Source organism: Python bivittatus, unplaced genomic scaffold (genome assembly GCF_059951505.1).
Source record: "Python bivittatus isolate LINGU-HERP-01145 unplaced genomic scaffold, Pbiv_v1 ctg000080_np1212, whole genome shotgun sequence".
NCBI classification, from domain to species: domain Eukaryota; kingdom Metazoa; phylum Chordata; class Lepidosauria; order Squamata; family Pythonidae; genus Python; species Python bivittatus.
In genome coordinates, this window is record NW_028277035.1 from 37,226,792 (window position 1) to 37,248,538 (window position 21,747).

The 21,747-nt window shown below is 42.4% G+C and overlaps 1 protein-coding gene across 4 annotated transcripts in view; it reads left to right on the plus strand.

The window, feature by feature from the left end:
- The window catches only part of SYNPO (synaptopodin), a 179,529-nt gene extending 168,149 nt beyond the window's left edge, over positions 1-11,380 (plus strand). For all 4 annotated transcript variants that reach the window (XM_088133856.1, XM_025163948.2, XM_015887345.3 and 1 more), the window contains one exon: positions 4,157-11,380. In XM_088133856.1, the coding sequence (XP_087989982.1) occupies positions 4,157-5,182 (1,026 nt within the window). In that variant the 3' untranslated portion in view covers positions 5,183-11,380. The remainder of the gene's footprint in view (positions 1-4,156) is intronic.
- Positions 11,381-21,747: the final 10,367 nt, after the last annotated feature.

The following is a 21,747-nucleotide window of genomic DNA, read 5'->3' on the forward strand; positions in this document are numbered from 1 at the left end:
TCAGACAGCTGGATGGGAATTCCTCAGGATGAATACATGTGGAAGGAAGGAAGTAAATTTCTAATGCAAGAGGTTCTCCTTCCCTGAGCAGTTCAGGTTGTCCAGCTAGTCATACTAATTGAAAAATCTCAGTTCATCGAAAATAATTTCAAGGGTAGGATTCCACCAATAAAATACAACTCAAGAAATTATCCTCAGACAAGCTGTATGTGAATGGTTACCTTTGTACATTAATGTCAGCAGAAACATGCCCTCCAGCTCTTGGCTTAACATCCCTAACCCAATGATAACAAGAAGCACTTCCATTAATGCTAACTTGAATACACAGAATGCAGCCAGCGGGGGTGGGAGGAAGAGTGATGAAAAATGCAACGTGTCAAATGTAAATGTAAATGTTAAATGTGACTTAAAGTACTTTTGTCAGAAGTTGGGTTGCAACTACATAACAGTGGGATTTGTGTTGTGCTATACTGCACAATTTTCTTTTTTTATGGCCAGCTGCAGACCCCTATGCTTGGATGCGTCAATAGACCTCAATGCTTCTGTTTCTGACAGGCTTCCATCCTTTCTCTAGAATACTGCTATGCTAAACCCTCCCACTAACACATACTTTAAGGTCTGTATTATCATACCTATTTCAACAAAGAGATACACATTTGGGAGAAAAGCAGGAAACTGATGAAACAAGTATCTTAGGAAGGCCATTAGGGTATATTCCAGTGCTTAAGTCTCCCAAAGCATGAGTTGTAAGATACTATATAGGAAGGAAAGAATACTAGAAAACTGCAGAGTAGGAATGAATGAAGCTTGCTTTCAATTTCAGTTTCTTACATCTTTAGACTTTTTTTCATTCCTGTCCCTTTTATTTCTTACATTCTGCTGTCCCTTAACATCTTGATTTGCTGATAGAGGAATTTCATTTCTTCAGAAATTTCAATCAATGAATCAGACTTCCTGGATTTTTCTATTCATTGTGTCTTTTCACAGAACAAACAGAAGTTCTCCTGCTTCCTTCCCTTGCTGCCATCTGCTTTTTATGCTCAGTTTTTTACACAGGCCTTCTTATTTTCATAGCCATACTACATGTCACTATTTAGTGGTTGTTGGGTTTTTCTTTTTTTTAATCAGTTTGTCCAATTCTCGGAGACAGCCTGGACAAGCCCCTGCAGTTTTCTTGGCAAGGTTTTTCAGAAGTGGTTTGCCTTCTTTCTAGGGCTGAGAGGGAGTGACTGGCCCAAGGTCACCCAGCCGGCTTTCATGCCTAAAGTGGAACTAGAACTCACAGTCTCCTGGTTTCTAGCCTGGTGCCTTAACCACTACACCAAACTGGCTCTCTATTTAATGGTTAGCATCCTTGTAGAACAGAGCCAATTTGATATAGGCAATAATTGTGAGTTCTAGTCCTGCTTTAGGCATGAAGCCAGCTCGGTGGTCTTGGGCCAGACACTCTCTCTCAGCCCTAGGAAAAAGGCAATAGCAAATCACTTCTGAAAAAGGTTGCTAAGAAAACTGCAGGGACTTGTCAAGGCAGTGGCCAGGAGTCAAGACTGACTTGAAGGCAACACACACACACACACTCAAACTCTTTACAGGGGTTGGGAGGTTAGATTCCAGAAGTAGATCTCTGCCCTGTAGAGTGACACCTGAGAGCACTAGTGGGCCATAGATATCTCCCTTGCTACCCACCAGCAGCTGCCACTCCTGATTTTCTGTAAGGTTTTTGTGTTTTTTTTAAAAAATGGGAAACCAACATGCTTCAGTGCAGAGTGGTAGCCTCTCACATCTTCTTTATTTCCAAAGGGACCAAGGGACTCATGAGCTCTCCTAGAAAATAAAATTTTGATCATTTCAGCCTGGGGCTTTCTTTGGAACTATGCCCACTGACTTAGAGAAAAGAGTGGAGATACATGAGGGAAAGGGAACATGAAGAGAAGAGAAAGTACAGCTAGGGCAAACCCGAACTTTAAAAATACTATGTCCCCCAGGGCAGCCAGATTGTGACTGGACAACCCCAATACAGCATCCATTTGCAAGTTGGCCTACAACATTTTCTCAACATGTCAGATGTTCCTACGAGCCCAGCAATGCTGGGGACTCTTGGCTCCTGCAGTAAATCAACAATATCCCTGCCTCCTAATAGTTCCATATTAATAAGTTGAAGTGCAAGGGTTTTTTTTTTAAGTATTCATTTAATATTATTTAATATTAATATTTATTTAATTATTTAATATTATATTTTACATGCAGGGAATCCCAGATTTGAATTCAGGATACAGCTTCACCCATTCTGCAAACACCTCTTGCAAATTCTATCAGGAAATTTTAAGTTTTGACAGGATAAAAGATCAGTTGCTATCAGCAACAGAATGGAGATGAACTTTTTGTTGCCTTGTGCTGGTGCCCATGGAAACTCTCTTAAAATCTTATTCCAGTAGAGGAATTGTTTACTGGAGGGGGGAAGGGTGCCGTTCTTGAGGGAGGGCTAAGGTGGTCTTTCCTCCACAAGCATCTTGCCACAGCTGCCCCTGTACCCCTATTAGGCTTTCCAGCATCTCCATAAATCTTAGTGGGGCTCTTTCTAGCTGGATTCCAACACAGAAAAATGAAATCTTATTTTCAGTGAGTCTTATTAGTCAAACTTAAGAGATTTTCCTGCCTGCAGACCCTTCTGGGGAGTGTGTGTGTGTGTAAGAGGTGTATATACTGTATGTAAGGGAGAAATGATAAATGAGAGAAAACAGGTAGAAACTCGGGGGGGGGGCTGCTATGTTGAAGTTCTATCCATCCATTATTGAACTGGCAGAAGACTATATTCACATGAAATTAGTTGTTCCCATTGCTCCAATCCCTATCCTGCATTGCTTGACTTTCCTCCATAGTAATTCAGGTGGTCCTCATTTAACGACCATTCATTCAGCAATCGTTTGAACTTATGATGGCACTGAACAAGTGTAGTTACTACCAAACATCATACTTATGGCCTTCACAGCATCCCACAGTCACATGGTCACCATTTGCGACCTTCCCTGCCAGCAAAATCAATGGGGAAGCTGGCAGGAAGTCAGAAATCACGGTGATGTGAGGTCTTCGCTTAACAAAGGCAACTGGGACTGCCAGGACTGCCATTGCTAAGTGGCACGGTCACATTTTTTTTTTTTTTTACTTATGACCATGTCGTGCAACAACAGTTTCCAGTCCCAATTAATGTCACTAAACAAGGACTACCTGTAAGTAATAAAGCCTAACAGATTTTTAGATATCTTGAGACCATCCTTGGATGGTGCTGGAGCAAAGGGGAAAATTCCATTTTAACACTAACAGAGCTCAGAAAGATTTAAGCCTGTCTCACTTATGGGCTGGGGATGAGATGAAGGCCACATTATGGGGATCCAGTACAAAAAAAAAAGATGTTGCCAGGGATTTGGTCCAAAGGGGAGAGGCACTCTTTGTGGTGTGGCTCTCCCATTTTGGGCAAACTTCTGGCCCATAGGCCAAATATGTCCCTGCCATATAGATGCCAAAGAAGGCAACCATGTTGATCCCACCCCCAAATCAAAAACCCACCTCAAAAGAATGCAACTGCTCTATCGCATTTCCTCTGGAAATAATTTCACTCCATGTCCAAAGAAAATAGCTGATTTTGAGGTGGATGGAACAGCTAAAAATGTAAAATAGCCCTTGTTACTCAGTGTAGTCTTAAGCCTACATGGCATCTTCACTGATCCATAAATAGAAGAGGGACTTTTGCAATAGGGACTCCCTTGGGCTTGGTTTAACCTTGTGACATGTTATTAACATATGTTATATATGTTATGTGATACCTCTGATATTTTGTTCACCCTCCCTCTCCCCATGTTGTCTTTTCAAATCTTTTCCAATTATGTTATTGTCAGATGGAAAGCATTTTTACAGTGGTGTCAGGATATTTTCAGTACTGAACTCATGGAGTAATAGAACTGTGAGGAGGTCACCCAAAGTCATCTGTGGAGGAATCGATACAGCTAGACAAGTACTGCAGAGAGCTTGCTGTTCTCTGGACCTTAATTCCTCTTACAGTGCACCCTTGAGACAACCAGACATAGCACTCTACAGGTAAGCACAACCTGAAGGATCCAGATGGTCAGAATACTAAGAGTGATTTCTCCTCCTATTGCAGGAAAGAAAAACATCCCTGCCGGCCTCCCCAACATGGACTCCACAGCTGATAAGGCGACAGTCCAGCAGCTTAGAGGGCTGGATGAGCCCAGGCCAAACTCCAGAATCTGAGGAAGGACTTGTTGAAGCCTTTCGAGCAGCCAGTGTTATGACTCCACCTCCTCCCATGTCTCCATCATGGAGCGAAAGATCTCTGTCCCCATTTCGACAGGAGATTGATCCAAAGTCCAATCGGCAGATGCAGGTGCTGTTGGCAAGAAATATCATAAATGCTGCCCGGAGGAAAAGCTCTTCTCCTAAACTCACTGGGGTAGAAAACTTCAGGCCCTTCACTCCCCCTGTCACTTGCCCCAGTGTGTCATCCACTGGTGGAAGTCCTAAGAATATGGGTTATCGTTCTCCAAGCCCACTACAATCACCCAAGCCAACAAGAATGGATGGATACAGACGTGTCTCCCTCCCCGTCTCAGCTGCCCCACCACAGGCCAGTGCATCATCAAACAACAGCCCCAGGTTGCTAGGCAACAAATCTCCAACCTTTAAAAGCCCACTGCAATCACCAAAAGCAGTGAGGATGAATGGAAACAAATGCTTCACGCTGCCTACTAGAACTGGAGCATCCCAGTTCAGTGCAGCAACAAGCCATAATGGCCCAAGTACGATGGGCATTCATTTTGAACCCCACAAGGATCCAGAGCTACTTCAAAAACCCACAATCGTGGATAGCCATAGGATCTTCACATTGCCAGCAAACACCAGCGGGATATCATGCACCAATCCAAAAAACCTGGGTGCTTCTTCTCCCACTCTCCACAGCCCCCTGCTGTCTCCCATGATGACAGCATGTTCCCCAATGAAGCGCTCCACTTCTATGTCACCCACCAACTCAGAGGCATCCGTGGACTCTGACTGCTCTGGAATGAAGTCACCTAGCATCCGCAGCTTCAACATTTGTCCACGAGGCTGGAATGGCAGCATGAGGCTGAAACAGGGTAGCCTCCCAACAGAAGCATCCTGTACCTCCTAAACCTGGGCCAAGAGATATGAACCAAAAAAAAAAGTTATGAAAGTTGTTGCCAAAATATTTATGCAGGTCCAAACATATATATAATCCTGCCAACCTAATTAAGTTTTAGGAGGAAGAAGTGTATCTGCGAAGATGTAACACCTTCTCTCCAAGCTTGCCATTTCTTGGGGACTTTGAAGAACAAAATAGGACCTATTTATGAGAAACCCTTTTCTCACAACTGCCTGCAAAGAAGGAAATGTGGCTCAGCTTCTACCCCTGCAGGACATCCATTTCCACAGGCTCCTTGTTAGCTTCCTCCCCTCTCTCTATTGGGGAACATGCTTGACTTTCCCAGGTTTTGCTTTCTCTTTCTCAGCCAGACTGGAGCTACCAATGACTTCCTTGCTCAGGGGAGATTAAGATGGATCTGATTGCTTTTGTTCCCTCTCTGAAATATCCTGTGGGAGAAGGACACAGAGCCCACAGCAGAATCTTTATGGACTCTCAGTGAGGGGACAGTGGGAGAGGAAAGCCAGCCTTAAGTCTGTGTTTCACTTCCATGAAACAATTGCTATTTGATGGAGCTAATCATCAGTCAGTCAGCTTCCACTCCAACAGCCTGAGGGAAGGAGAAGAAAGCAGAAAAAAGTATGAGCCAGAAACCTTGGTGCTTCATCTGCACAGTGTAGCTTTTCCTCCAAATATAAGGGCTGACTTTATACAAACCAAATGAAGTGAAAGAAGGTTGTCTTACAGCCTTTTGTTCTCTGGACTGCTGGAGCTGAGTCGCAAGAGGATGAAGGACTGATTCAAGCTACACTCCAAGTACGCCTCCATCCAAACTGGAAGATACCACCCAGATCTTCCTGGAAATGCCACCAAAGCCAGCCAATCTGGGATTGTGACAGTGAGGATGCCCATGAGTTTCCAGTTAACACGCAGCAAGGGAGGACTGTTCCCAGCACATACCCCAGTGACCTCAGAACCCTTGCCATGACTTCAGGGACTGAGGGCACAGTGAGCAATGGTGCTGGTACTGCCAGTCACCAGGAGAAAGTTCTTCCAATCTCTTCTACTGCTTCATAGTTTACCAGATACCAGGAAGGCAAAGCTATTCAACACAGCCCTCTGGGTGGGAAATTAACAAAGGGTAATCACAACGTTCCTTGGTTAGTAAGCCCAAAGCAATGCCCCTTCTGCCAACCCCCTTCAGGTAGATGGAAGCTACCTCCAGTTGCTTCTTGCCTAACGGTTGGAAAGTAGGAAATGGAGAAGGAAGCTCAACCCCTACAAGGGGCAGGAGCAAAGGAAGTTACATCCAAGATCCAAGAAAAGAAAAGAAAAGTTCAACAGAGCTGTCCCCTAACCACAGCTACCCATTAGATACTTCATGGGCCACTTGACTTGACATAGAGGCCAGGGCACAGAGGCTGAAGTCATAGCCCTAACTGGGTGGAACAGAATACACTTTACATGCAGAGAATCCTCTAATCTGCATTCTGAGTAACAGTCCACACTAGGAAAGGAAAAGTGAAGAGCTGTTGCCTAAAACACACAAAGGTACCAAGATATGCATAAGCCAGTCAGTTGGAAGATCCTGTATGGGTCAGCCAGCTCAGGCCCCATTCCTTGCAATCTACCAAGAAGGATTGCCTATCAAGGAAAATAGCAGACAAACCAATGGACTAAATTCCAGTTCTACTCTTCCCTCTCCCTTTGCCTTATCCCCCAGTACTATGCCTTGTAGCAACATCTACAAGGCACAGTACTGTGCCTGGTGGCAGCATCTATCCATTCACTCCCTCTACATGACCAGAAGAAACTTCTGATCTACCTCTGCTGAGCAGCAAAGAAAAGCACACCTTGTATCATCCTTGCCTTTATTGTTCAGCATCCAGAATGAAGGACTTCCTGAAATGTAAGACATGCACATACAGTACATGCATATTTCTCCTTTAGGTATTACAATGGACCTCTATAACTGGCTTCATTCATTATGTTAAGCCACAAAGCAGTGTCCTTGGATGTGTGACGTGTGAGCCCAGTTTGAGTGTACGATAACTTGTTCTGTGCTGTACCTTGCTGTGATCCTGCAGAGTAGAAGTATTCATCTTTGTTTGGATGGAAGTAGCTGACTGGAGCAGGGTGGCTGGGGAAATAGGTCTCTTCCCACTGAACAAAATAATTCAGGCAAGTCAAGAGAAAAGACAGGGGAGAGTGTAGTTCAGGCAGATTCCACAGCACGATTGTCCTTTGCTTTCCTGTGTGGCATGCTTATCCTGCCCTCTCCAGTCATAGGAATAGAATAGGAGTTGCTCTACAGTATTTGTGTCCAAAGTCCTAGATGAATTATCTCTAAGGATTCTAGGCAAAGAGGTGTTAGCAATGTGTTCTGTGATCTGGAGTCTAGCCAGTGTGAACAAAGGGCACCCTGGGTGTGCAAAATGTCCTCCTCCCATGGTTTCCTCTTATCTCTCAGTTCTGGCCACCTACTGTATATCTTACCCATTTTCTCTCTTGCTTATACACTGTGTGATACAGTGTCATCTAGCTAATACATCAGCTGGCCTTGGCATGGACCGGGTCGTATCAGGTGTTTCCCTACTTGCCCTTGATGCAGCAGTCACCCTCTATTTTTAATCCTGTAACCTTTAAAGACAAGAACATTTATTTGGTATTAATTCAAACTGAGCCAGAAATGAATAATCAGGGCCACCCCCATCTTTGTTTTCTTCTGATCATGCATAGCTTATGTAGGAGATCAGATGGAGGAGGCTCCAGGCTGTGGGTACCTTGGAAACATACCAGCATAATAAACTCAGCCAAGCTTACCACATAGCCCTTATATCACATTTGCTTTAGCAGTATAACTTCCCCGCAGGAACATCTTGAAGTTTTCCTTTTAGGGGTGAGGAGAAGTGGGATACTGGGGCCAAGTTGGTCTAGCAAGTAAACACTCCTGAAGCCTTGTGATACTCAAGGCCTTCAAGCAGTATATGATATACAGAGCAAAAGAAGCAGAAAAAATGGGATTACTACATCCAGGCATTTTCAGAAATATGGAATATGTTTATGGAGGGGAAGGACCATAGATTACTGATAGAGTAGAAATGCTTGGCTTGCAGTAAATTCAGTCCCATCATTTCCAAGTCAGGCTATGAAAGAGTCCAGTCTGAAGCTCTAGACAGCAACTATCAGTCACTGAGATTCTTCCCTAGCGTACTGCCTTCCGACGTGTTGGACCTCAACTCTTTCCATTCTCAGCCAGCTCATTTAGAAGGGACTTGCTTGAGGAAGGCTTTTGTAAATAATCATGAGCTGGACAAACCTATGGTTCCTAGGTACACCTATCATGTGCACATATCATGGTGACATTTTTGCATGGAAGCCTTATATAGTCATTCAGCCCTTGTGCCCTTACTCTTCTCAATCCATAGTAGAAGCAGCCAGCCAACTCACATCTAGACTTCCTCCTAACATCATTTAGGAATTAATGCTGGCAACAGAACAGATGTGTTGGTCACAGTGCAAAATACAGATTCTCCCGCTGCTGGAAAGACCCATCTTCTGCCTTGACTAAGTAGAGTGGTAGAATTCAAAGAATGATGAAAGAATCCCTAGTGCTACAAAATAGTTGCTACCGTACCACTGCTTGGCTTCTTGGTACTTTGCTGCTACTCCAGTTTCCCCTGAGAAATGGCAAAGGAGAGGAGAGAATCATATACTGAACCCCACCCCCAGGACACCGTTAGGATAGTTTGGTCAAACGATCCATTTCTTCCAGCAGGCAGGGAGCATATGGAAGATCAAGGTGTCATTCTCAGATAGCACCAGGAGGACAGCCAAGTGTTCTTTAGAGAAACAGAAAAAAAAGGGGGGGGGAGGGAGGGAAGATGACAAGGAAAGGCCAATGGCACCCTCTAGGGCTTCATGGTATCAATTGCAAGGTTTTGTCCTAAGAGCAAAGGGAAAATAAATCTGCCACTGAGAACACAAGAGCATAAATGCAGGATTGCTGAGCTTTGTTTTATAGCTCTTGTGGCAAAGAGAAGGCTCTGTCCCAGTCATCTGGGAAGATCTTGGTTAATAAGACGAAGGAAATGCTGCATGTCAAGTGTGAGATGAAGAGAAGGTGTTCAAAAGAGGTATCAAGAACTGAAAAGGTCATTTTTCTCCCTGACCCATGAAATCGCTGTTGCTGTTCACAGCTTAAGGAAGCAAAAGCAAAGCTTGGTCCAGGAAACTGAAAACCATGAAACTAGAGCCTCAAGAGTCCCAACTTCCTGTTTGATTCCAGGGACAAACCCCATCTTTCCTTAAGTGGGGGACTGGTAAAAAGGCAGCCACAAAGCATGCTTGTTCTACTGAATATTGACAGTGTAAAATTACTCTCTGTGTCTTCAGATTCTGGGTGTAAATAGCAACTATGACTTCTGCCATGATGACTCTGCAACAGAATAGATAACCATAACTATTTCCAAATTGTTAAGTTAATGGATGCAGTTTGATAGTATATTACGACACCTTTTCCTCTTGGGTTATTTTCTGTTATGGGACCAGCTCATTTATCAGACATGCCTTATTTCACAGAAATGTATTCCACATGTACAGTACATTACAAAGCAAGTTGACTTAAGAGCACACTGAATATTTGTATGTTCCCTCCCCTGCTAACTTATAGTGCAATCCTATACATATTGTCTCAGAAATCATCTTTTCTCTAGTCCCCTATACAGGTATATAAGATTCCATTCTACAATGTTCATGCACCACTGCCCTGTATCTAAAGGAGAGGCCATACCTACTTGCATACACCTGAACTCAGTTTTTGCTGTGAGGAATCGCAAAAGGCAAGATTTATTGCTGTGTTTCCATGACCAAAGTGTTTGTTGATTTAGATCTACCTGTATACCAAAGGTGCAGTCTCTGTTCATGCCACTGTTTTTCCAGGGCTGTCTTCCAGACAACAGTGCACAAAAGGAGGGAGGCATTATTATCCATACTCTAACACCCTGATTGTGTCAAAACTGATGGCTGAGTTCCTCAGAATTACAGAAGAATTGAGCAGGTGGAAAGATGTAATTAATTAAGGTTGCAATTCTGTACAGGTAGTCCTCATTTAGCAACTGCCTCATTTAGCCACCATTCGCAATTATGAGGGTGATGAAAAAGTAACTTTGCAACCAATCCTCGCATTGATGACCTTTGCAAGTCTGTAAAGCAAAGGAAAGCTGAAGTAAGATTGTAAGGACAGTCACAGTTTCACTTAGCGACCACTTTGCTTAATGACTGAGTTGCTAGTCCCAGTTGTGGTTGCTAAACAAGGACTACCTGTACACACTTTGCTGGGAGGAAGGCCCTTTGAAAACCAAAGGACTTACTTGCAAAGAGACAAATGTAAAATTGTACTACACATATTGATGATGATGCACTTAGGGGCCTTGGGGGCAATTTACACCTTTTTGACTTGTGAGTCATCTTATTTCTGAATGTATCACTGAGAGCATATAAGGCTTGCTGTATCCCTTCACTTGACACTTTTTGCATCAGCACCATGCCATACAACTATATAAAGAGCTCCAAAATAAATCAGACATTAGCCCATACAGCCTGGTTATCAATCATGCATCATTTTGGAATTAAACTCTTTGTTATGCTGAAATACACTCACCTTTGTTATGTCTATATGTGTCTCTGTGGGTTTACCCACATACTCATAGAAACCACGTAGGAAAGGGAAGGATGAAGCTTCTCAAACAGTTATTCAACAAAAAATCTGGAAACTAGAAATAGTAATAAGTTAGCAGTACACATATGGGCTGCAAAAATCAGGATGAATTAGAAGTTTCTACAGTACATCACTTTGCTGCCACCTAGCCATCAGCTGGGGGTTTGCAGCCCAGATATTCAACCTTAAATAAGATTGCCAGTTTGGTATAGTAGTCAAAGGCACCAGGCTACAAACCGGGAGATGTGAGTTTTAGTCCTGCCTTAGGCACAAAGCTGGTTGGGTGACCTTGAGCCAGTCACTCTCTCTCAGCCCTAGGAAAGAGGCAAGGGCAAACCATTTCTAAAATCTTGTCAAGAAAACTGCAGGACTTGTCTAGGCAATCACCAAGAACCAAGACTGACTTGAAGGGAAAGAAAGAAAAAAGAAAGAAAGAAAGAAAGAAAGAAAGAAAGAAAGAAAGAAAGAAAGAAAGAAAGAAAGAAAGAGGGAGGGAGGGAGGGAGGGAGGGAGGGAGGGAGGGAGGGAGGGAAAGACTGCAAAACAATTATAGGAACACAACACACTGAGGCCTTACACTGATAAAGCAAAACTCTACAGAAGCAAGCTTTATGTTTATACTTAATTAAATTCATTTATTTAAATAAATAGCATTTCCATCCCAAAGCTGGTACCAAAGCAAACTGTTCTCTCCCCAGAAAGAGAGGAAGAGGGTACTATGACTTGCTCACATGTACACAACACAGTCTCCAACCTATTTCTCCATCAGGATCCTTTTTAATGTTATTGTTGATCATGTTTTTTCCTGTGCTGATGAGATATGCGTGTTCCAATCCAGCAGTGGCATAGCTAGTCCAGAGGCAGCATCCCTGAATCCATACAACCAGTTTCTCAAAGTTTTACCCTCAATGTCACCTGACATCATGGGAGAAAGAAAGCAGGACATTTGTGATTATCCTGCAATTCTTCTCTTCTGACCACAGGCAGGAGTGATGCACATAAAAAGGGGATTCTGCTTTGATTGCACAGTTGTGGCTGCCATCTTGACTTTTGTGACTCCCTTGATGTCCCTGACCACAGGGGAAATTAATGAGGTATCCTTTTCAGAGCTTAATTTTCAATGTACACACACAGCTGAGCAATGAATAATCAACAAATGTTCAATTTTAACAGCTGAACAGGTTTACATGGCCTCCCCCTTTTCTACAATTGCAGCACAATGCTTTTGGCTGCTGCAAACATCATACACACAAGTGATCTTTCAAACATCTCCAGTTTTGCCCACAGGTTCAACACTGAACATTGGGGCATGGCACTCAACCATGGCATAAATACAGTGAATACTACATAATATTTATTCACATATTACCACAATGCAACAATTGTGTGTGGAGAAAATACACTGGGACAGCAGTGCTTTACAAATGAAAGGGGGTGCAGGGTAGAATCTACCAAGCTTAATATTTGTCAAATAGTTTTATTATCCAAGACATGAATCAGTAGATACAATTCATCAACAGTATTCCATGTGGGAGAATTATTTAAGTTCAGATCAATCAAACTGTGCTGAAAATGCCAATTAGTAGGCTTTATCCTAACCTCTGAAACTCCAGTGAAAGAGAATAAGCTCAAGAGGGTAGCAACTGTAAATTAAAATGATTGAATGGCTTTATTTCTGGCCCTCTGATGGAGGTGGTGATTGAGTTTGGATATGAAACAGATCATTGTACCCTGAAGTGATTGTCTTTCCCAATATTTTAGTCGGCAAGGGAAACATTGCATTGCATTGTGCTGTATGCATTTTCTTGCCCACTTAAAATTAGGTGAGAAGATTGAACTGAGATTCATTACTGAAACATTGATTCTTGATCTGAACATTTCTACCAGTTTTATTAGTAATCTTGCATTGCTTTGCATTTCCCCACTCTGCTGAAAAATGGCAGAGTGGGACAACATTGCCAGAAGTGGTGCTTTAGGCAGGTTCTGTAGCAGTTGGGTCTAATAGTCATATTTTAGAACCAGCTCTTCCTCTTCTGTCTACCATAGATGAATGACATGTATAAGAAGAAGATAGGATCAGTGGACATCACTGTGTTTCCCTGGATTCAGCCTTACAGAAGACAATCCTGACTTTGAAAAGACCATCCATTATTGGAAAAAATCCTCACTTGAAAGGCTGCCCGTTCCAAGATCAAGAACCATTTGAAGGATTGCTTAGACCAGGAGAAAGAAGAGAGCTCTTGAAATCATCCATCAGTTGCAATTAGCCCATAAAACAGTGTTTCTCAACCTTGGCAACTTTAAGATGTGTGGACTTCAACTCCCAGAATTCCTCAGCCAGCATTGCCAAGGTTGAGAAACACTGCCTTAAACAATAACAGAGCACATGTATAGGTCATCTTGTTCTGGTTTTTCCTGCTAGGTTGAGTTGTATTGAGTTTCTATTTAAATCATTGCAACTTTAAATGTGCTTATGCCTTTACATTAATTAATGCATCTAGCACATATGTTCCTTCTCTTTTGAGAATTAATTTCCTTTGTACTGATTTAGGGAAGCAGCCGTCTACCTCGGCCAATACTTAACCCATAGCTGCATATTTGCGAGGAATGACCAAATGGAAAGAGAAAGGAGACCTATTTATGGGAAAGGAAATACAAATGAGAAAAAACCCACTTACTAAGCATCTGCTGTTCCCCTGCTGACCTCCCTGTGGCAAGAGGACCTCCCTATGTTTCTTCTTTTGTTGCCAAATTAAATGGATGACCATTTTTCCGAGATATTGCCCTCTTCCAACAGAACAAACAGGCACACAAACAAAAACGCACTTTGGTTTGCTTAAAAACTAACTGGGCAATAATTATTTTAACACAGGAGAGCTTAAGGAGAAGATAGTACATTCACTACTCATCAAGAGAAACTAAGCTGAGTAAAACATAAAATAGGGTAATATTTCTCTATTTATATTCCACTTGCTATTTTCTTGCACTGGAATAACTGGATTCAGTAAAATGGAAAAGTGGAAGTCTCTGCATACTCCCTATAATATCATCATTCCCTGTAATGAAATAAAAATATGAATTAGCATTATGTATTATGTGCTTTTACGAAAGTGAGGTACAGCTCAAAATAAAACCGCAGTTGTTTCAAACTTCCATCCATCTGCCCGTGTAATGTTTAGCTGAAGCTTCAGAAAGTGAATTAGCATTACATAGGCTCTTTTTAGATACAAATGTAGTGCTCTTTTGGAACACAGTTTTTTAAATCCATCTTTAGCAGATTTTTGAAAAAGCAATACACCTATCTTAAAAAAAAGAACTTGATGTTACAGTTCATCTACACCAAGAAAAGAAGCTAGATTATGCCAGCTCTTTGTTGCTGAGTCAGTCCCAAATGAGTGTGTTACAGGTTTTGCGCTGTTTCTGCTGACAAGGAGCATCCTCTGGCCATACTTTCTCCTGGTTGTACTACTAGGCAGGTGCCATTTCTCCTACTCCAATATCATTTTTGAGTTCTCTATGGGCTACTTCTGGGTGCTACTGGCTGTGGCTCCTTGTCACCAGTGCCTCCGCTCCCTCACAGCTCTTATCGATTGCTCCCTTCTGCTTCACCCCATGGCCATCTGACAGACTGCCCACAAGGTGGGAGAAAGAGCTCTCCCATTGCTCCTGGCAAGTCCTTCACCACGCCTGAGACCTGTCAACTGAGCTACTTTTTGGACAAGGGCTTAGCATGGGTTGGCAGGTTACACAGAGGGTGGAGAAACATAGGATGAAGTGAGTGAAAACTCATAGAATTTCTCCTGCTTCAGCTTGAACCACTCTGCCTCATGTATATTTATCGAACAGGCCAGGGTTCCTCAACCTCAGCAACTTTAAGATGGGTGAACTTCAACTCCCAGAATTCCTCAGCCAGCATGGCTGGCTGGGGAATTCTGGGAGTTGAAGTCCACCCATCTTAAAGTTGCTGAGGTTGAGGAACCCTGAAACAGGCCATCTATTTAACTATAGGTTCAGTGGCTTTCCAGGAGAGCACTAGACATGTGTTTAAACCAGTGTTTCTTAAACTTTTTTCCTCTCAGGACCCCTTCCCACTTTAAAAATTATGGAAAACTCCAAAAGAGATTTTGTTTGTATGTTATTTATTGATATTTACTGTATTAAAAATGAAAACTGATGCATTCACTGCCACTACTGCTTCTCACAACTGTTTGGTGAGATTTTAATACTGCATTATTTTTCAACATAAGCTGGCAAATAATTTTGATTTCGTGGACCCCTGAGAGGGTCTTGGGGGATGCGCAGCAGTCCTCGGACCACACTTTGAGGAACACTGGTTTAAACAAACAGCACTCTTTTTAGAGCAATGTTTCTCAACCTTGGCAACTTTAAGACATGTGGACTTCAGGTTGCCAAGGTTGAGAAACACTGTTTTAGAGCATTAAACCCATTTTCACAAACAGCCAGACAGACCAGCAGTGCGGGCCAGCTGCCACTCAGAAGATGACTAAAGCTTCTGTCCCACACACCTGCCCACAGCTGCCCAAACTCACACCATCTACAGTTAAGGCAGCAATTTATTGGACATGATGCTGGGTTGAAGAGGAAACACAAGCCGGGGAATCTACAAATTGCTGTTCTGAAATGGTCTTACATTAAAACCGAAAAGCAGCACCAGTCACAGCCTCATCCTCAGGCACAATAGAGCTTGACAGACAGTGTAAGAACAATTTATGCCCGCATACTTTTATACTCCTAACTGACTGGAGGGAGGCATATTAAAACTGAATGAGGAACAAACCGGCACTGAAGCACCTTAAGGAAAGGAGTTAAAAATGGCTGGTCTATGGATCTTCTCTCCTTTTCTCCCTGCTAAAATCTAATGTGAAAATGGGATATACTGACTTAGGGGGTCAGTTATGACAGCTACTAGTTTCAAGAGGAGTGATGTAAAATAGAAGTAATCAGATGAACTTTAGCACATCAAATGACCGAGAGAGAGAGAGTGCTGCAAGAAGCAGTCAGCTATGGTTGTTACCATTATTTTTATATTCTATTGTTTCTGCTGTTTTTTCCTTTTCCTGTTGCTGTTTGCTTGCATTGTTTTTAACTGATGTGTGTGGTGGGAATTTGTCATCTGCCCCCACATTTCTTCCTGAAAACAATATATAATGAAATAGCAGCAGCAACCAAAGCAACATGCCTGAATGCATCCATCAGAGAACAAGCCCTAGATGGAGGGGGAGTGGTGGGGAGAGGTGGGGTTGGCTTCTGAATGAGCTTGGCCTGTAAATCAGTCTGAAATACTGTGCATGTACTCCTCGTCCACCGTTTGGAGGGCAGAAGAAGGAGGTGTTGGAAACGTTCAGTCTAATCCCCAGAAGAGTTAGGGTATCCCTTCTCACTGTGGGACTATCTATTTTCTATTGTAGAAAGATTACAGGAAATTGAAAAGTGACCCTACCCCTACCCCACTCCCAATAGGAATCTGGCTGGTCTTGCTTTTTTCTTTTTCTTTTTCTTGCCCTGGAACTAACCTGGGTCTGGGAGCAATCACTGATAGATATTTTAAAATGCCTTGAAACGAAAGGCGGTTATAGATTTAGATCTGACACGGTTGCGGTATTTGCATGACATACTGATCCACAACTGGCAAATGGTATTTTAAAGCAGTGGGTTGTATAAAACTAGTCTGTAGACTCAATTTATGATTTAGGGTCTCATGGAATCCAAACAATTGAAACAAATAAGCCATGGTTAAATTAATCATTGATAAGTGTGTTGTGAAATCATAGCCTACAGAATACTCGGATAATAAATAGCTAAATGTTTTCATTGTGTAATTCTGCACCAGCTTTAACAGTGCATAGTACAAATGCTTCTGATTAAGGATCGGAAGTCACACTCGGTTTTATGAAGAGAACGGAGAACAGATCTGTCGAGTTCAAACATGTGATGGGAATAGCAGGGAATGTACCCCAGAGACACATTCTCCATTTATCTTTAATCCATATGCAAGCCTGTGCTTCCTTCACAACAGCTGAAGATTTTCCTTTCCCACATTCACTTTTGGCACAAAATAATAATTGAATGCATTTGGTGCGATCTCATAGTTATTATCTCCAAAGAGAAGGGTGTAAAAACATATGTTGACAATCTGCTCCAAAGTGGTGAATAAACTGTACACTTCTTTCAGAGTATGATTTTTTTTCCAGATGGAGGGCTTCCAATCAGACTAATCAAAAGATATTGTGCAGCTATTTTCTCTTGAGCAGATTTTTCGTGGTAACAAAAAAGATGGAAGCAGCAGTGGGAACATGTAGAAGGGGTAAACATGGAAGATCATCTTACTTTGATCTCCCTTAAGATGCCATGAATGATGCAAGCTAATTGCACACATGCACGCACACAGAAAGCCTAGTCTGGAAGCATCTTTAATTTAGAAAGCTCTGTAAGCAATTAATTCTCAGACATTCAAATCCAGAAGGCAGGAGCCAAGGTTTAGAAGAAAGAAAATAGGCCAGACTCATGCTTTCCTGAGATGTTCCTACCTGCCTGGACTGTGAGAGCAGCATGGTAAGAAGGCAAGAAAGTGGGGAAACAGGAGTGGCAGAGAGACAGAAAAGGGTGGTCCTTCCCCTTGCCCACTTTAGTATCTATGCATAATTTTGATGTATATAACTACTCGTCTCATACAAGTGACTCTGGGCAGCTTACAAGATTACAACAGACAGACCCACCAAACATAACCCCCCCAGCACCCAAGGATAAACAGTTGACCCTACTCACCATCAACAGTAACAGAGCTCATCTCCCCCCCCCGACCCAAATGCCTGAGGAAACAGCCAGGTCTTCAATGCCTTGTGAAAGGTTTATTTAAGTTGGGGGGATGCTGTTCTATGGGGCAGGTACTCTGGGGTTCAACAAGATCACACTGTTTAATAGAAATAGCCTCTCTACAACATCTGGTGGGGCAGGCAGAAACAATAGAAGAAAGGCAGTCCTGCAATTAGCCTGGTCCTATGCCCTGCAGGGCTTTATAGGTGATGACCAGCACCTTGAATTGCACCCAGAAGCCTACTAGCAACCATGCAGCTTGCAGAGTATGTGTCCTCCTGCAGGAACATCTCCTAGGGATAGTCTGAAATATAAAGGCCCTGTAGCATTTTAAAATACACAAAGTAAATGCACATCTCGAGACAAGATGCATTTGAAGAGCTAATTGGGAATGGGAAATCATCCTTTTTCTATTTTGCCCCTTCTTGAGTTTGCTTGGCTCATCAAATTAATAGATAAATACATAGATATATGCACACAGTCACTGTCAGAATATTACACATAAGAAGCCCTGAAATAGTTCTCTCTTAAAAAAAAATACCTTTCAACTTCCAGCTCATTGCTTGTATCTAAGTAGCTAAAGAAACGAGAATGTGTGCTTTGTTAACTGTATTTCAAAGAGCGAAGATAAGAATACAAATATCTTTCTTAGGAAAGTGGCAACCCCACTTTTCTGTGCCACTGTCTGCCCAACCACATTCTGTGACATTTATATATGCTTCTGTGGCTGCACCCATTTATCTGAAAGTGTTTGATGATTTCCAAACTGATGTAAACATTTGTGGGAAGGAATGAGACAATATTTATTTTGGACTTATGGCCTCGTAAGTGAGCCTGTAGCTTTTCAGAGTGTTGAGATAAACATGATTAATTTCTTATTGCCTTCTGCACAGACCACATTGCTGTGAAAGGCACAGATCCTGTGGCCAGATGAAACACAGTGGTGGTACTAGTTGGGTACAAGGATAGATGTTTCTCTCTCCATGCTGCCCTCGGCCCCAGCACTTGCTGCTAGTTAAGTTCCCAAAGATTCTGCTCTGGACTGGACACACCCCTTTTCTCAGCCAGAAATAAATGTCTGATGTAACATGGATTAGAACCTTGGTATCCCAGTGGGCAAGATCAAAAAAGGCACAAGGGCAAGACGTGGGACAGCTGGAAAGCACTGACTTGGAGAATCTCTTGGGTGAGAAAAGTGCTGAGAAAACTCACACTGGGCTCTAACCTCACCTGGGAAGCATCTGCTCTTTTAAGACTTCACAGCAGAGGTACTACTTTGGTCTGAATAAGGGCTTGAACAGGTATGGAGAACTCTTGTATCTTGCTTTGCAGGGCATTTGTGTGAGGGGTGGCTGCTATGAGAAAACTGTGGAAGATTATGCCAGTCATTTGGATAACCAGTCTTCTATAGGACACATATTATTGAGGATTAGACAACCCAACAGGTGTATCTCAGAGGGCACAGAGAGACTCTTGCAGAGCTTAAGAGTAGATCTTTAATCATTTAAGGAATTCCAGCCGCTAGTGCTGGGAACAGGACTGGATTTATCAGCACAGTACATGAATGCGAGAGCCAATCCACCGCCTACAGATGTACTGCGTTTGCTTTTCCATGCCCAGGGTTGATCCTTTGTGTGTAGAATTGTCCTTTGGCAAGACTTTGAACTTGGCCTGGGAATGTCAAGTTGCCCAGCTCCAAGAAGGTAAGAAGCAGCAGAATGAGCATTAGAAAAGAGCTCAGCTAAACATGATGGTGACCTGGAATGTGGAGGCAAAAGCAAGGAAGGAGAATTGGTGATTGCTTGCACATCCTGATAGAGAGCCATTTGGGGAATTCATGGATAATCAACTGTGATGTCCAAAAGAACAAATACTAGGATTCCCTAAGTTTATCTAAAGCTAATGGTTTGCCATTCAGTTCGCTGAACAAAGGAAAAACAAAACTCAGCTATCCATTCGCTCAGTTTCCTCTGCAGTTCTGTCCATTTTTCCAGAGGACATGGACTTTCTCCCAGCTAAAGATATACATGGTTGAAGTCTGAGCCTTCTCTCCTGACTCCAGCACTAAATTACTTCAGCTGCTATTGGAAGAATGCTGCACGCCCTCCTAGAGCAGCAGAGGGGAAGTGCGTGCTCTCGAACCAAGCTGATGATCATTTGAAACCATTAAGTACATCGTTTGCTTAGCTCAGAAATACTCGCTGAGGCAGCTAAAGGCTAATTCAGTTTCTCAGGTTCCCTACTGGTACACTGGTAAATCCCATTTGGCTCTTTTGTGACATTAAGTCATATATACGCTGATCAAAATCTTGCCCAATGATGCATTGATTTATTTCCACCAAAGTATACCAGACAGACATTCTAGCTCTTAATTTATGGTAAAAAAATGGCTTGATTAACCCAAGCAAGAAATGTGTGGCTTGAATCAGGACATGCAAGAGTGAAACTATACTCCCCAAATTAAAGATCTCATGAGAAAAAAAATATTCTCCAGACCAACCAATGTATCTGATTTTTCTTTTTTCTTTACAAAAGGTTCTTCTAAAACATCGTTTTAGTTTCCTAGGCACCAGGGCTTATTTCTTTTGCCAGGATTCAGCACTTTTCCATGTGGGTCATGTACAAGAACTGTATTTGTCCCTCCTGTATTTTATTTGTTTGTTTGTAAGATTTATTTGCTTAAATTGATATGCCTATTTTCCTCCTCCTGGTGTAGTTCAGTTGCATTGGACTGAAGCCGCTACCACCCAGCATCAGTGGACATGACAATAGTTGTAATCTGGCACATCTGGAAGGTGCTTATATGAGAAAGGATATGCTATACAAATGGCCAATTCATTAAAGTGATCATGGGTGTGGATAGATCTGAGCCAAATCTAACTTTTGTTCATTAATTTCTACTGGGAATGGTTCAAATATTCATGAGATAAAAGATTATATGGTAGTGTTGTCCAAACTTGGCCACTTTAAGATGAGTGGACTTCACCTCCCAGAATTCTCCAACCAGCATGGCTGGCTGGGGAATTCTGGGAGTTGAAGTCTACTCATCTTAAAGTGGCCAAGTTTGGACAACACTGTTATATGGGATAAATGAGGAAGAACAAGGGAAAAAGTGGAGGTAAAGAAAAAATCAGTGGGGGAAGGGGTTTCAAGTGGTAATAATAAGGAAACAGTTCTGCACAATGAGGAGTGCCAATTCTTCCTAAATTCTGACATACAGGTTAATGAGTATAGGTGGCATAAACTCAGCCTCAAAAACTTACACCTAGAAATAAGTGCTAGTGACTTTTGTCAAGCATTCTGCAAGACCAAGAATAGGCCTCCATGAGTGTTATTTCAGATTATGCTGATGGCATGTTTGAAAGTGATACTAGCTGAAGTGGATAGGTAGACGAAAAGGTCTTCATTCCTTGAAAAAGCAACATTTCTGAAGTTCAGCTTCAGGAACTATTGATGATGTTAATCTCCAGATTTTGGAGCATTTGTGATTTTAGGATTAAACCTGCCTGCCTTCTTCTAACCTTGATGAGTTCATCCTCTCTGAAAATGTTGCCTGCATCCTTCACAGTGCAGGGTCAGAGCGGTATCTCCAGTGATCTCAGCAGCTAAATATAGTTCTGGCAGATTTAAGGAAGGCTCTCCTGGGGCAGAAAAAAGACATGGAGCCCCACATGAAGCCCTGAGCAGAGAAGTATGGCTGTTCCTGACTGAACTGCTCCATTCAAACAGCTTAACCTTCGGCTTATGCTGTGGCAACAAGTATCTTTGCTTACAGCTGAAGTTGTAAACAAGTTGTGTTCTCTCCTAAGGAAGAACCCAAGGATATAAGCCAAGCAGAATTATTAGTGTACTTTCATTACAGTTCTGAAAGAAAGAGGTTATTCTATAGCACAGTGTTTCTCAACCTTGGCAACTTTAAGATGTGTGGACTTCAACTCCCAGAATTCCCCAGCCAGCATTCTGGGAGAATTCTGGGAATTGAAGTCCACATGTCTTCAAGTTGCCATGGTTGAGAAACCCT